Below are 15,476 nucleotides of genomic sequence, written 5' to 3' on the forward strand. Positions count from 1 at the left end.
GACGTCAGAATTCCAACACATTTTTTAAATTTTTATCCGATATTCAGGTAGGGGAGAAAATCTTTACAAAGCGAAATTCATGGCGTCATCGGATTGACTGGCCAATGAAAATTCACAAAGTACTCAATAACCGAGATCTTATGGCGTCATCGGAATGATTAGCCAATGGGAAGTCGAAAGACATCCATCTCACTTAGTTTGGATGACGTCATAAGGCGCGTTGACCATTGAAAGCCACAGAATGAAAATCTTCCCTTGTCAATTCAGAAATATTCCTCAGACATCATTCATACAAGTACTGAACTAACATTGCTGACAGGGATAAATGATTTAGGCTTATATAAAGCCAAGTACTGTGACCCACAGGGTCATTCAGCAGTATGATGAGAATGAATGAAAGTGGACACGCTAAAGGTCAACAGAATGGTAAGAAAAGAGAGGGTCGAGACACAAGTTTAAAAGCTTGGACAAGGTAAACTTTCAAGTGAGTGTGTTCGTTCCCGGGCTGGATGAAGGCAAATCTACTTACTCATGACACACCGGCGCTATTTTTCAGTCGCACAAAATATAAATATATAGGAACCATAATTGCCCTTTTATATACTAAAATTATGTCTAGGCTACATCATGAGCAACAATAGGCGACTTAGTTGCCAGTGCCGACGGCCTCCGGATAAACGAGTTTTTTTTTTTTCTTAATCTGAAATCGTTATTGGAGAAGACATTGATAAGGACCTCTCTCTCTCTCTCTCTCTCTCTCTCTCATCTTTAGCTGAAACTCTTGCTGGAGAGTCAACGCTCTCTCTCTCTCTCTCAAGAGACTGGGAATGACGATCAAATAAAATGGTTCCAAACTTATAGATCAGATAGAAAAAATAGGAATCAAGGGGGAACCACAATATATGGGAAAGACAAAAAACAAGGAAAAATATATGAGAAATATAGTAACTCAGAATGTGAACTAATAGCGGTAGAATTTGAATCTGAAAAATTAATGAACATAGTAATATATAGACCCCCTAATACTAAAGAGTTTGACATAATAATAGAAAAATTGGATGATATATGTAGAAATCACAAGGACTGGACTTTCTCCTATCCGGAGACTTTAACTTTCCTTTCGTAGACTGGAAAGAACGAATAGGAGATTGTGGTTGTATTTATACATACAAAAAAAGAGAGTAATAGTAGTGCATAAGATAAGAGGCAATTCGAAAAGCTATTAGATAAGCTACTAGAATACAACATTCAACAAATAAATCACCTGCCAACAAGAAAAGAAAATACTTTAGACCTAGTATTTGTGAACGAGGTGAATTATGTTAAAGAAATAATAGTTTATATTGCGAGTATTTCAGACCATAATGTCATAGAATTAACAGACCATTCCAAAGCAAGTGAAAACAGAGATAAGCAAGAAATGAAAAAGTGGGAAGGATATGGAAAATACAAATTCTACAGTAAAAATATAAAATGGTCAGAACGATATAAGAGAGAATTCACCCTAGAATTGATAATGAAGATAATGATATAAAAGTAAGGGACGAAAATAGTGAATATTTAGCAGACATAGATATTAATGAAGCTGATATTATGCAGGCTATTAATGAAATTAAAAATGGAGCTGCTGCAGGGCCTGATGGTGTCCCTGCTAATTTATTAAAGAAAGTAGTTTCATTCTATCACAAAGCCACTTGCAATATTATTAAGACAAAGTGTAGATACAGGCAAGATTTATGATGAGCACAAATTAGCATATATTACCCCTACTTTCAAAAGTGGATCAAGACTAGAGGCAAGTAATTATAGGCCTGTGAGTCTAACATCACATATTATGAAAGTGTATGAAAGGGTAATGAAGAAAAATATTATGAAACATTTAATAAAAAATAATTTGTTTAATATAAGACAACATGGTTTCGTACCCGGAAAAAGTACACAAACCCAACTGTTAGTCCACCGTGAGAACATAAACAAAAATATGAAAAGCGAAAATGAAACAGATGTGGTTTATCTAGACTTTGCAAAAGCTTTTGACAAGGTAGACCATAATATATTAGCGAAGAAAATTAGAAAACACAATATCGTGGATAAAGTAGGAAGATGGTTAAAAGAATTTTTACACAACAGAAAACAGATAGTTATCGCAAACGATGAGAAATCGGATGAAGCTAAGGTAATATCCGGTGTGCCACAAGGTACGGTGTTAGCTGCATTACTGTTTGTTATTATGATTGCAGACATAGATAGTAAGTAGGACTCGGTAGTGAGTAGTTTCGCCGATGACACAAGAATAAGTAGAGAAATTACTTGTGATGAAGATAGGAACGCGCTACAAAGAGACCTTAACAAAGTATATGACTGGGCAGAGGTAAATAGGATGGTATTTAACTCGATAAATTATGGAGACAGAGAAGGAATGCTATATGCATATAGGGGACCTAATAATGAGACAATCACAAATAAGGAAGCAGTTAAAGACCTTGGTGTGATGATGAATAGGAACATGTTATGCAATGATCAAATAGCAATTCTATTGGCAAAATGTAAAGCAAAAATGGGAATGTTGTTACGGCACTTCGAAACAAGAAAAGCTGAACACATGATTATGCTTTATAAAACATATGTTCGTAGTCCACTTGAATATTGCAATATTATATGGTACCCACACTATCAAAAGGATCATTGCACAAATAGAGGAGTGTAACAAAGGTCCTTTTAACAGCTAGAATAGAAGAAGTTAAGGACCTAGACTACTGGGAAAGACTACAATCCTTAAAATTATATAGTCTAGAAAGGAGAAGAGAACGCTACATGATAATTCAGGCATGGAAACAGATAGAAGGAATAGCCGAAAACATCATGGAAATAAAAATATCAGAAAGAGCAAGCAGAGGTAGATTAATAGTGCCCAAAACTATACCAGGAAAACTAAAGAAAGCACACAGGACATTAATCCACTACGCACCAGCATCGATAATGCAGCGTCTATTCAATGCGTTGCCAGCTCATCTGAGGAATATATCAGGAGTGAGCGTAGATGTGTTTAAGAATAAGCTCGACAAATATCTAAGCTGCATCCCAGACCATCCAAGATTGGAAGATGCAAAATATACCGGAAGATGTACTAGCAACTCTCTGGTAGACATTAGAGGTGCCTCACACTGAGAGACCCGGGGCAACCCGAACAAGATGTAAGGTCTGTAAGGTCTCTCCTCTTTCTCTCTCTCTCTCTCTCTCTCTCTCTCTCTCATAAAAAAGACCAAAAAAATCCCTCTCAAGCCGATAAAAAAGACCAAAAAATAAGCCGATACTCTTCTCTGTCTCTAACTTACAGTAATAATAATAATAATAATAATAATAATAATAATAATAATAATAATAATAATAATAACATAGGAGACTGCACTTTAACTTAAACACGAATATGGGAAGGATATGACTGCTACTGTGAATGACACCAAGTGTGTGTGTGTGTGTGTATATATAATATATATATATCTAGATATTATATATTAATATCTATCTATATATATATATATATATATATATATATATATATATATATATATATATATTATATATATATATATATTATATAACCACAAAGAGGAAGACGAGACTATAGGTATAAGTCTGACCTGGCTCTTTGCCAGGGGCAAGCTTTGAAGACTGACCCAGTTTTCGTGTGACCCCCTTCCCCCTCCCCTTTATGGCCCTGGGTGGAGGGGAGGGAGGGCAGAGGGACCGCGAAAAAGGGTCAGAGAGAGAGAGAGAGAGAGAGAGGAGAGAGAGAGAGAGAGAGAGAGAATCTTGCCTTCTTGGTTTAACGCTCATTCAATAATACCTTTCTACAACTGAGCACCTTCATAGAAAACGGAATCTAGAGCTGTCATTTTAAGATGAACTCAGTTAAATATAAATATTTTTATTTCTTCCTTTATTATTAATACAAATCTATTTAACTCTTCCTTTATTACTACATGTACTTATCAAAAGCCTAAGTCACTCTTACGTGTAATATATATCTCATAAAGCTCTTGACAAAGTGCTTTACCGAGTTAACAGCAAATTTGAGATAGCGAGTCTTATCTTATCTTGGGCGATTTGTCAAGACATTAAAAGCTAATCTAATCGACCTTTCGTGAGAGAGAGAGAGAGAGAGAGAGAGAGAGAGGAGAGAGAGAGAGAGAGAGAGAAACACTTCTCTAGACAAAAGAAACGGCAGAGTCTAGACCAATGTCTCTCTCATGTTGTCGTTTTTCGAATAAAAAAAAATCAACATTGACATAAAACCGGAGGAAATCCTTGACACACAAAAAGGACACAAAGCGGCTAATCAGAATGCCTACTCGCATGAGACTACTGGCTACTTGGAATACAACATGGGAATACCGACTATGCATGGGGCTACTGGCTTCAAATATTAATATGGGACTACCAAGAATTGGTCATGGGGCTACATACGACATGTATTTATCATACCATGACAACAGTTTCCACTGGAAACCAATAACTCACAAAACTCGAAAAATAAATTGAGAGAATCTCAAAATTTTTTGACCTAAATACCACCAAACAGATTTTTAGATTCCTGTGAAAGGAAACTATTGAGGTGGCTTTGTTTTTCCGTCCGTCCTCAAGTCTTAAAATCCACGGAGGCTAGAGTGCTGCAAACATACCAAATTGCAGCCCTCTAACCTCAGTAGTTCTTATTTTATTTGAGTTTGAAATCTAAATATGTACCGACCTTAAATTCTCTCAGTATTTAGGGCTAAAATAGAATCAATCTTTATTATCTGCTTACGAAAGCAGATACTAATATGCCTTTCCGATAAAGGCTGGAACGCAACGTCGTCACAAAGAGAAGGATTTGGAATCCACACACACAAAAATAAATAAATAAATAAATAAACTGGAATCTGGAATCTACAAATGCTCGAAATCAATAGCCCATTTCTTTCGTCAATTTTACCTGTGTGTGTGTGTGTGTGTGTAATAATATAGATATATATATATATAATATATATATATATTATATATATATATATATATATATATATATATATATATATATATATATATATATATATATTATATATATATATATATATATATACACACACACATAAGTGAGGACAAGATTTTTCGTCGGATGGACTAATCAGTCTTTGAGACATCCTTATCCTTGTAACTCTTAACACTCGCTCTCTCTCTCTCTCTCTCTCTCTCTCTCTCTCTCTCTCTCTCTCTCTCCTCTTCACCCAGAATCATCAATCTTCGGTTTCCACCTCATTTCCCGTCAATTTCGCTTCGACTTTCTTCTTCGCTGACCTGGAATTAGGTCAGAAAAATATCGCCGACCTTGTTTACCAGTGACAAGTGACCCTGGGCCCCGAATTTCCCAAAAGTTTGCGGAAGAAACGACAGCTGGGGGGCGGGGGATGCCTTAATCACTGCCATTAGATACAATTAAGTTAATGTTTATCATAGGTAATTCCACCAATAGGTATATTTTCTTATGGTTAATTCCCCTTCTATAAACTTTTACCTTAGTTCATTCCAATAAGAGACTTTCCATATAGTTAATTCTACCAATAAATTATTTTTTTAAATCGTTAATTCCACCTATATCTATATTTTCTTAGTTAATTCCACCAATAACCATTTTCTTATAGATAATTCCTTAATAACTAGTTTTCTCACAGTTAATTCCACCAATAACCATTTTCTTATAGTTAATTTCACCAATAAGCAAATACTATCACAGTTAACTCAACCAATACCTAAGTATTTTAATAGTTAATTGTACCAATAACTACATTTTCTCATAATTAATTCTACTAACAACTAGTTTTTCTCATAGTTAATTCCACCAATAGTTAAATACTATCACAGTTAATTCAACCAATAACTAAGTTTTATAATAGTTAATTCCACCAAAAACTAATTTTCTCATAGTTAATTCCACTAATAGCTGAATACTATTACAGTTAATTCAACCAATAACTAAGTTTTTAAATATTTAATTCCACCAATAACTATTTTTCTCATAGCTAATTCTACCAATATCTAGTTTTTAATAGTTAATTAATAACACCAATAACTAGTTTTCTCATAGTTTATTTCACCAATAGCTAAATACTATTATAGTTAATTCAACCAATAACTAAGTTTTCTCATAGTTAATTCCACCAATAGCTAAATACTATCATAGTTAATTCAACCAATACTTAGAATCTCACCAATAACTAAATTTTTTAATAGTTAATCTCACCAATAACTAAATTTTTGTTATTAGAATCTCACCAATATCAAAAAAAGTTTTATTAGAATCTCACTGATCACTAAATTTTTTTATTAGTTGCTTCTCACCAATAACTAAATTTTTCTTTATTAGAATCTCACCAATATCTCAAATTTTTTTTATTACAATCTAAACAATAACTAATTTTTCCTTATTAGTTAATGTCGCCAATAACTATATTTCTATTGGTTAAATCTCACCAATAACTAAATCATTCACTGTTCAATCCAAAACTCAAGTTTATTCCACATCTAAGCACCTTCATTTACCGCTGCTTTTGTGTGTGTGAGAGAGAGAGAGAGAGAGAGAGAGAGAGAGAGAGAGAGAGAGAGAGAGAGAGAGAGAGACGTAACACGTGGTCGAATGATGTCAGCCAAAGGCCATGTGACTTCGGACTGACGTCAGGGATTTGGACGTGGTTAGGAAACGAAAGCTTCGTTAATTCTCCTTCTACTAATTGCTTGACTCACCGCTGAAAAAAAAGAACATAGGATGGGGAAACACATGTGGTGTGAAAGAGGTTATATTTTATTATTATTATATTATCATTATTCAGAGAACAACCCTTATTCATATGGAATATGCCCACAGGGGCCAATGACTTGAAATTCAAACTTCCAAGAAAGATTATTATTATTATTACATTATATTAAAAAGAAAAACACCTGTCCATATGGACCAAGCCCACCAAAGGGGCCACTGACTTGAAATTCAAACTTCCAAGAAAGATTATTATTATTATTATTATTATTATTATTATTATTATATTATTATTATTATTATTATTACATTATATTCAAAAGAAAAACACCTGTTCATATGGAACAAACCCACCAAAGGGGCCACTGACTTGAAATTCAAGCTGCAAAAGAATACTACAGTGTTTATTTGACAGAAGTAACTGAAGGTAAAGGGAAAAACAGAAAGAGATCAATTATTAAAAAAGGAAATATACGTCAACTTTAAATGCTGTATTATCTTAATCCAATCCATCCCATATTTCATACAGTAAGGAAGCTGTGGCAGACAAAGGTTCAGAGACATATATTAATGCAAGCTGCATTTCAACGGAGATCTTTCACATCCACAATCGATTCCTGATCCCATTTACCTGCCGAGAGCAGGATTCGCTGCATAGAAGCCCTAATATGCACTAAATGTGCCTCCCTGTCGAACTTCTCAGTTCCCGAGGTCCTTTATTCCTCGCACCTTGAGACTGTGGAACAGCCCCTCTACTGAGGATGTCGTTTTTGTTTGTTTGTATGGCGTTTTTTTACGTTGCATGGAACCAGTGGTTATTCAGCAACGGGACCAACGGCTTTACGTGACTTCCGAACCACTTCGAGAGTGAACTTCTATCACCAGAAATACACATCTCTCACACCTCAATGGAGTGCCTGAGAATCGAACTCGCGGCCACCGAGGTGGCAGGCCAAGACCATACGGATCACGCCACTGAGGCGCTCTGAGGATGCTGTGTCATTGGAACTTTTTCATAAGTCCAAGCGAAGACGAAATGCAATGCTAACCTAAGACTATTCTTTCTGTATTTTTATAATTTACTTACATTTTAATTAATTTATTTACTATTTTAATTTATATCTTCTTATTACTGATCACCTCTTTCTGTACTTCCCATTTATCTTCTGTTGCTTCTTTCAAATGGGCGCCATAATATTCTTTGTAAGCCTGAATTTCAAGTCAATAGCTCCTGCGGGATTGTTCCTTGAGAAAAGGGTTCGTCTTCTGAATATAATAATAATAATAATATCAATAATGGATGAAAACAATAGTCAACATCGACCAAACCGGCTGTCAGATCATGTAGCTAGATGAGGATCAAGGCTTCAAAGAATATCCGTAGAAAAGTTTTGGGTAACCCATGTCCAAAATTCATCATAATCGAGCTAGGCTCGATTATGATGAATTTTGCTAAGAAAAAAGGAATATAATAGAACAGAATAGAGACTTTAGGTAAAGTGCTGGGATCTATGAGGTCATTCAGAACTGAAAGGGAAATTGCCAGTAAAAAGGTTTGAAACGCGTAACAGGAGGAAAGTCTCACAGTTTCACTAGGAAATAATTTTTAGACAGGGTGGAAAGTAAAATGGATTGAAGAGAATATGAACAGAGGTACAGTAAAAGAAATGATAAGAGGTTGCAGCTAGGGGCTGAGGGGATGTTGCGAAGACCCTTAAGTCATACCTAAAGTGCACTACGTGAGGTGCACTGACGGCGCTGCTACTCTACGGGAAAAATAAAAGGAATAATGCAATCAATGAATGCCACACGGCATTAGCCCCAAACCTAATTCAATTTTACACACACGACTTTGGACACTGCTCCCGATACCTTCTAGCACAATATATTAAAGTAGATATAAACAAGTAAAAAATGGACCATGAAGCTTTCAGCCACGTCCCGGTGATGGTGGCCTGTCCTATAGCATTGCCTGAATTTAACCTTAAATAAAATAAAAACTACTGATGCTAGAGGGCTGCAATTTGGTATGTTTGATGACTGGAGGGTGGGTGATCAACATACCAAGTTGCAGCCCTCTAGCCTCAGCAGTTCTTAAGATCTGAGGGCGGACAGAAAAAGTGCGGGCGAACAAAATGCAAACACGTCCAAGAACACGACAGATATCATATAAATGTGCGATCGGGTGGCCTGGAAGGTGTTGCAAAGACCATCTTTAGAAATCACCAGAGAGAGAGAGAGAGAGAGAGAGAGAGAGAGAGAGAGAGAATTTGCAAGTCGCAAATCAGGTGATTACGTCATTCCCCAATAAGACTCTGGTCTCTCTTTCCGGCATCTGACTCTAATTCATTTTCTGCCTCGATCTCTTCTTCTGATGCTGAAGATGAGAGAGAGAGAGAGAGAATCTCTCCTGTTTCACAGCAAGATGTGTATAGAGAGCGGGAGAATACCAGATGACACCACTGTGCAGACCACTTCCATTACTGAGAGAGAGAGAGAGAGAGAGAGAGAGAGAAAGCTGAATAACAAATGAGACTACTGTGCAGATCATTTTCCATTTATAACTAGTGATGACGCTGGAGAGAGAGAGAGGAAGAGAGAGAAAGTGAAAGGGAGAGAGAGATGAGGGAGAGGAGAGAGAGAGATGAGAAAGGTCTGAATAAACAAATGAGACTACTGTGCAAAACACTTCCATTGGAGAGTGAGAGAGAAAGAGCTCAAAAACAAATGAGACCACTGTGCAAAACACTTCCATTAGAAAGAGAGAGAGCTGAATAACAAATGAGACTACTGTGCAAAACACTTCCATGAGAGAGAGAGAGAGAGAGAGAGAGAGAGAGAGAGAGAGAGAGAGAGAGTCTTCAATTTCACTGAAAGAAGAAAAGAGCAATCTCAAGATTCATTTATCGCATGAACTATCTGGCGTCGGGGAGACAGAACTTACAGCAACCTTTCTCTGACTAGACAGAAACGCAGGTCTATACCAACTTACCCTCCTGCCACGTTCCAACTCGTTGGAGGGACTCTGCATAGGTCTGACAATCTTACCTGGAACACAAGAGGAAAAATAACATTACTTTTATGTACTACACACAGCTATGTACACCTACATACACGTGAACACTATATATTTAATATATTATATATTTTCATCCGTGACATTACCTTTATTTACTATACTATTTAAATATATATATATATATATAAATATATATATATATATATATATATATATATATATATATATATATATTATATAGAGATACATATATATACATGTAGTTTAATATATATATTTATGTGTGTATATATATATAGATATATATATATATATTATATATATATATATATATAATTATATCTTATATATATATATTATATTATATAAAGTCATCATTCACTATAATAAAAAAAATCAAATAAATTAAAGTTATATTTGTTTAAAAATTTATAATACATATTAACGACACTATCAACTGAGGAGGGTTACAGAATAAAGTTAAACATATTTTATATTATATTAGTATATTAACCTACAGGTACTGAGAAAACCTATCACTGAAAAATCAATATACTACGTAACAGCGTATAATGTAAAGGCTAATCAACGCATTCATAAGTTTCGTGTAGTTATTTTATACTAAAAGACTATAAAAAATTTTGTTAATGTTATTTGAATAATCTACGAAAACAAAAGATTTGAACCAAAAGATAAAAGTTAAGTTTTCTTGTCTATTTTGGATGTTTATGAGCGTGCTAATGTATTGCTAATAACATACGATCCAATTAAATGTGATTCAATGTGTGTATCTCCACATTTCAAATCATAATAAGACGAAATTTCTTAAATTGCGTTCATTCTTGTATGAAACGATTCAAAATGTTTGCGTTTACGCTCAAACTGCGATGACGTCAGAGCCCGTTTTCTTTAGTGGCGTATAAGAGAGAACGGATCTCCACCAGATCTCTTATTAAGTGGATATTTTATAAACCAGTTTTAATTCGAAGAATAAAAATAAAATAAAATAAAAGACGAAATAAGATTAAAGGACGAATGATAATAAAAACCCAAAGATGACTTTGACGCAACAAGGAATTATTATGACTAGGTAACCGTGAAATTAATTCTGCCATTTTTTGTTGTGTCACGATTCAGCCCTCATTATATTCATGAAAATCAACGTCAGTGTGTGTGTGTGTTTATTCAAGCTACACAGGAGTGCTAAATACGACATAATACATATAAGGCTTACTTCCATAAGCCATTACAACACATGGGTCTATGGCCTTTGTATTCAGAAAAAGCCTATCCATTTTATTATTAGTCTCTGGGGCTTATTCTAGAATGTCTGGGTGATCAAAATAATAATAATAATAATAATAATAATAATAAAAATCTCCATGTATATATTTTTCTGGAGTGTACCAAGGATAGTATATACTTGTTTTGGAGCTGTGCCATGCAGTTAATAATAATAATAGTAATAACTGATTTTCTGTTGCAAGCAAGATGTTAAGTAAAAGTAATAAGATCTCTTAAATAATAATAAGTAATTAATAATACTAATAATAACTAATAATAATCAATAATAATAAATAATAATATATAATAATAATAATAATGATTGCAGGTCCACAATAATATCGCTGAGGATGAACCTGGTGCAGGGTTCGAAAGCTCTTATCATTAAACACTTTATATACTTCACATGCGATATTATTGTGGACCTGCAATCATTGTTATCATTTTCGACACTGAAAATTGTGCCCAATAATAATAATAATAATAATAATAATAATAATAATAATAATAAAATAAAATAATAATCTCTCCTCACAAGCCAGAAATGGTATGAGTAGAATATAAAATTAGTAGAGTAGAGGTTTGAAAGGTGTAACAAGAGGAAAACCTCAAAGCAGTTCCACTATGAATCAATAGTTAGGAAAGGGTTGGGGAAAGTAAGATGGAAGACAGGGAATATGAACGGAGGTGCAGTGAAAGGAACGAACTGGGGGTTGCAGCTAGGGGCCTAAGGGAGTAATGCCTATAGCGAACCGCATGAGGTGCACTGACGGCACTAACCCCCCTATGGATAAAAGACGGTATAGGTCTCCGGATGTGAGGAAACCAAGGAATGAGGAGGTTAAAGAGGCAATTAAAAATCCAGGTATATCAGGTGAAAGGGACCAACAGATTCTACATTCATGTGTGTGAAAGTTTAGTGCGTTAGACAGAGCCTTCTTGCCATGCAAAGCGAGACAACTCAGGTTAGAACCGGCCCACATGCGCTAAGAGCCTTCACCTACAGAATAACAAACTAACTAAGATATTCAGATATGTGAGATTATATATATATAGTATATATATATATATATATATATATATATATATATATATATATATATATATATATATAATCTTCATTGTTTAGGATTCATTGTTTATATTGTTAGTATATATATGTGCGTAATATATATACATGTCAATTGATGCTATATATATCTATTAATATATATATTTATATATATATATATATAATATATATATATATTAGCATCAATTTACATGTATATATATACGCACATATATATACTAACAATATAAACAATGAATCCTAAACAATGAAGATCTTATTATCTCATTGCTTTTTAAGAAGTATTCAAAGGGAGACAAATCGTCTTGATTAAGGCTGCCCGAGTCCAAAAGTCCACACTGGGTTGCTTATTCCTCGTCCACTTGACCCAACTTGAGAGAGAATAAGTGATAATCCCCCACCAACCTTGAACCTACTTCGGCTCCTATTGTTTGTTGGGACATGTCCATAGGTCCACGCTTGGCGTCTGATTCCCTTAGAGAAGAGCCTGTGCTGCCAAAAGGCCCCGATCAACCGACTTACCTTCGAAGTCCAAATCGACGGGCTCCCTCAGAAGGGGAGGCGCGGGCGAGGCCACCTCGGTACTCATCTCGCCTCCTCCCGCCCCTTCTACCCCTTCCCCCTCCGCCGAGTGCGAGGTGTCCTCCGACGGGGAACCCTTTGGGATGGGTGGCGGAGTGGACGGAGCGATAGGCACGACGGAGGACGTCCCGCTACTCGACGACCCGCTACTCGACGACCCGCTACTCGTCAATGGACCCGCAGAATCTCCCTCCGGGGAGAACTTCGACGTAGGAGACACGGAGGAAGCTGGTTCCAGTGGGTGTTCGTCTGAGCTCTGCGGGCGGCCTTCTTCGGCGGGTGACGGGACGGACGTCACGGGTGGAGAAGAGGGCGAAGAAGCCTGGGCGGGGACCTCTGACACGTCGGAGGGACTGCTCCTCGGCTTCTCCGGAAGGGAAGCAGGAGGTGGAGAGGAAGAGGACCCGCCCCTGAAGAGGGAGCTGCTGCACAAACCGATCTTGGCGACTTCAGGAGGACACTCGGACGGGAGACGGGTCAGGGCCTCTCCTCCAGGGGGCGGTGTCCTGCTGAGGAACGATCCCAGATCTCAAAGTCCACAGGATTATGTCCTTTGCAGCTTATTGCCAACGATATCTATCAATTTGTTTGTTTCGCTGTTTCTCTGTGCTATCGCTTCGAAACCGCCTTAGACAGACTTGCTTGTTAAAGGTTTTGATATCATCACCAGGAACGTTTTATTCGCGAGGATTACTGCTCCCAAACACTTCCAAAAATGAATTTTGTTTCAATGACCACTCTGTAAATAACACTTACTTATCAGTTTGTAAAATTTGACTGAATAAATCAGGGTTATGAAGGAACGAGATTCATAGTAACTTGTAAAGATTTCTTGTATATTCAATGATACTAAAATATTTATATAAATAGGGAAGACATATATATATATATATATATATATTATATATATATATATATATATATATATATATATATATCACCCATGTATCTGCCAAACTCTTTCTCATTCCCTCTCTCTCTCACACACATACAACCACACCATACATACATATATATACATACAGATATGCGTGTGTTTATACATCATTACGTTTAAAAATAAAGTATAAGACCACGCATTAGCCCACTAATCACGCAACATCTGAAACATATGCGAGTCCTATTGAATGAAAAGAACCGACAAGTCACACGTATTACCAATGCATTAATATGCAAGTATGCCAGTTAAGAAGTAGGCTCATCATCATCATCATTCTATCTAGCCTTCCCTCAAGACCTAAATAGCGCCACCTTTAACCCTTTCGTTTTCAAAATCTTATGCAACGCAGACTGCCACTTAGCCAGGGTGAATCTACGCCCTCAGTTGTTAGCTGTCAGGTGACAACTGTCGCTCAAACAGTGTTGTCTTGCTGTCACTGAAACCAAAGTTAACATACTAACTAGTGTGATTTTCCTGTCATTTTAACCAAAGTTAACACACTAATTAGTGTGATTTTCCTGTCATTCAAACCAAAGTTAACATACTAACTACTGTGATTTTCCTGTCATTTTAACCACAGTTAACATATTAAATAGATTGATTTTCCTGTCATTCAAACCAAAGTTAACATACTAACTAGTGTGATTTTCCTATCATTTTAACCACAGTTAACATATTAACTAGTGTGATTTTGCTGTCATTCAAACCAAAGTTAAAAAACTGCTACTGAACCATAGTGCACATCCCCATTCCTTAATAAAAAAAATGATCTCAAACCATCGCTTACAATCTGGAGCACACTGCCATTTACACGAGATCACACCAATTTACAAACGATGTGGGACGCTCCCCCTGAGGATCTCTCTTGCAGCTGGGACACCTCGAAGGTTCAGGCGAAGATGCAATGCTTTACTACCTGAAATCATTTCTCATTGTATCTTAGTATTTCAATTACATTTTCATCTATTTATGTATTAATATGGAAGTTTCTTTTTTTCTTATAAGCGATCTCTTTTTATTTTCAGTGACTCCCATTACCTTCTGTTACTTCTTTCGAATGGACACCATAATATTCTTTAGAAGCTTGAATTTCAAGTCAGTGGCCCCTGTGCTGTGGTGGGCTTGTTCTATATGAATAGTGTTCGTCTTCTGAATAATAATAATATAATAATAATAGCTGTTTCAACAGCATTTAATTTATATAGTCTTCTCATTATCTTTTTCTCATCAGCATGTAGCTGGTATATTAGGTTTCCTAAGGACAGATAAAGACTTCAGTTGTCTTAGGTTTATTTCCTCTGACGTGTCGACAGCGCACAGGCAGTCATCTTAATTCACTTACTTTTATACTTTCTTAGATGACTGCCTGTGCGGTGTCGACACGTCAGAGGGAAATAAACTTAACACAACTGAAAGCTTTATATCTCCTTAGGAAACCTGATATACCAGCTATACATGCTGATGAGAAAAAGATAAGGAATTAAGAAGATTCTATATAAATCAAATGTCGTCGAAACAGCTATATTATTCAATGCTACTGCCCTCAGGGAAGGCCTCCTTCCTAATAATAATAATAATAATAATAATAATAATAATAATAATAATAATAATAAACTTTGGAAGCTTCAATCTAAAGTCAATAGCTCCTGTGGGCTTCTTCCATATGGTATAGGGATCATCTTCTAAATAATAGTAACAATGATAATTATAATAGTAATGATAATAATACTAAATTGCTTGAAATACCCTCACAATTCCCCCTCAACTCACACTATCACGAAGAGAACAGTGA

General features: G+C 35.8%; 1 protein-coding gene across 7 annotated transcripts in view; it reads right to left on the reverse strand.

The window, feature by feature from the left end:
• The window catches only part of LOC135208054 (cAMP-dependent protein kinase type II regulatory subunit-like), a 333,802-nt gene that overhangs the window by 74,637 nt on the left and 243,689 nt on the right, over positions 1-15,476 (reverse strand). The window contains exon 2 of one of the 7 annotated variants that reach the window (XM_064240195.1): positions 12,685-13,483. The exons of the other annotated variants lie outside the window; for them this stretch is intronic. Within the exon in view, the coding sequence (XP_064096265.1) occupies positions 12,685-12,751 (67 nt within the window). The 5' untranslated portion in view covers positions 12,752-13,483. The remainder of the gene's footprint in view (positions 1-12,684; positions 13,484-15,476) is intronic. 7 annotated transcript variants of the gene reach the window in all.

This window comes from Macrobrachium nipponense, chromosome 34 (genome assembly GCF_015104395.2).
Source record: "Macrobrachium nipponense isolate FS-2020 chromosome 34, ASM1510439v2, whole genome shotgun sequence".
Taxonomy (NCBI): domain Eukaryota; kingdom Metazoa; phylum Arthropoda; class Malacostraca; order Decapoda; family Palaemonidae; genus Macrobrachium; species Macrobrachium nipponense.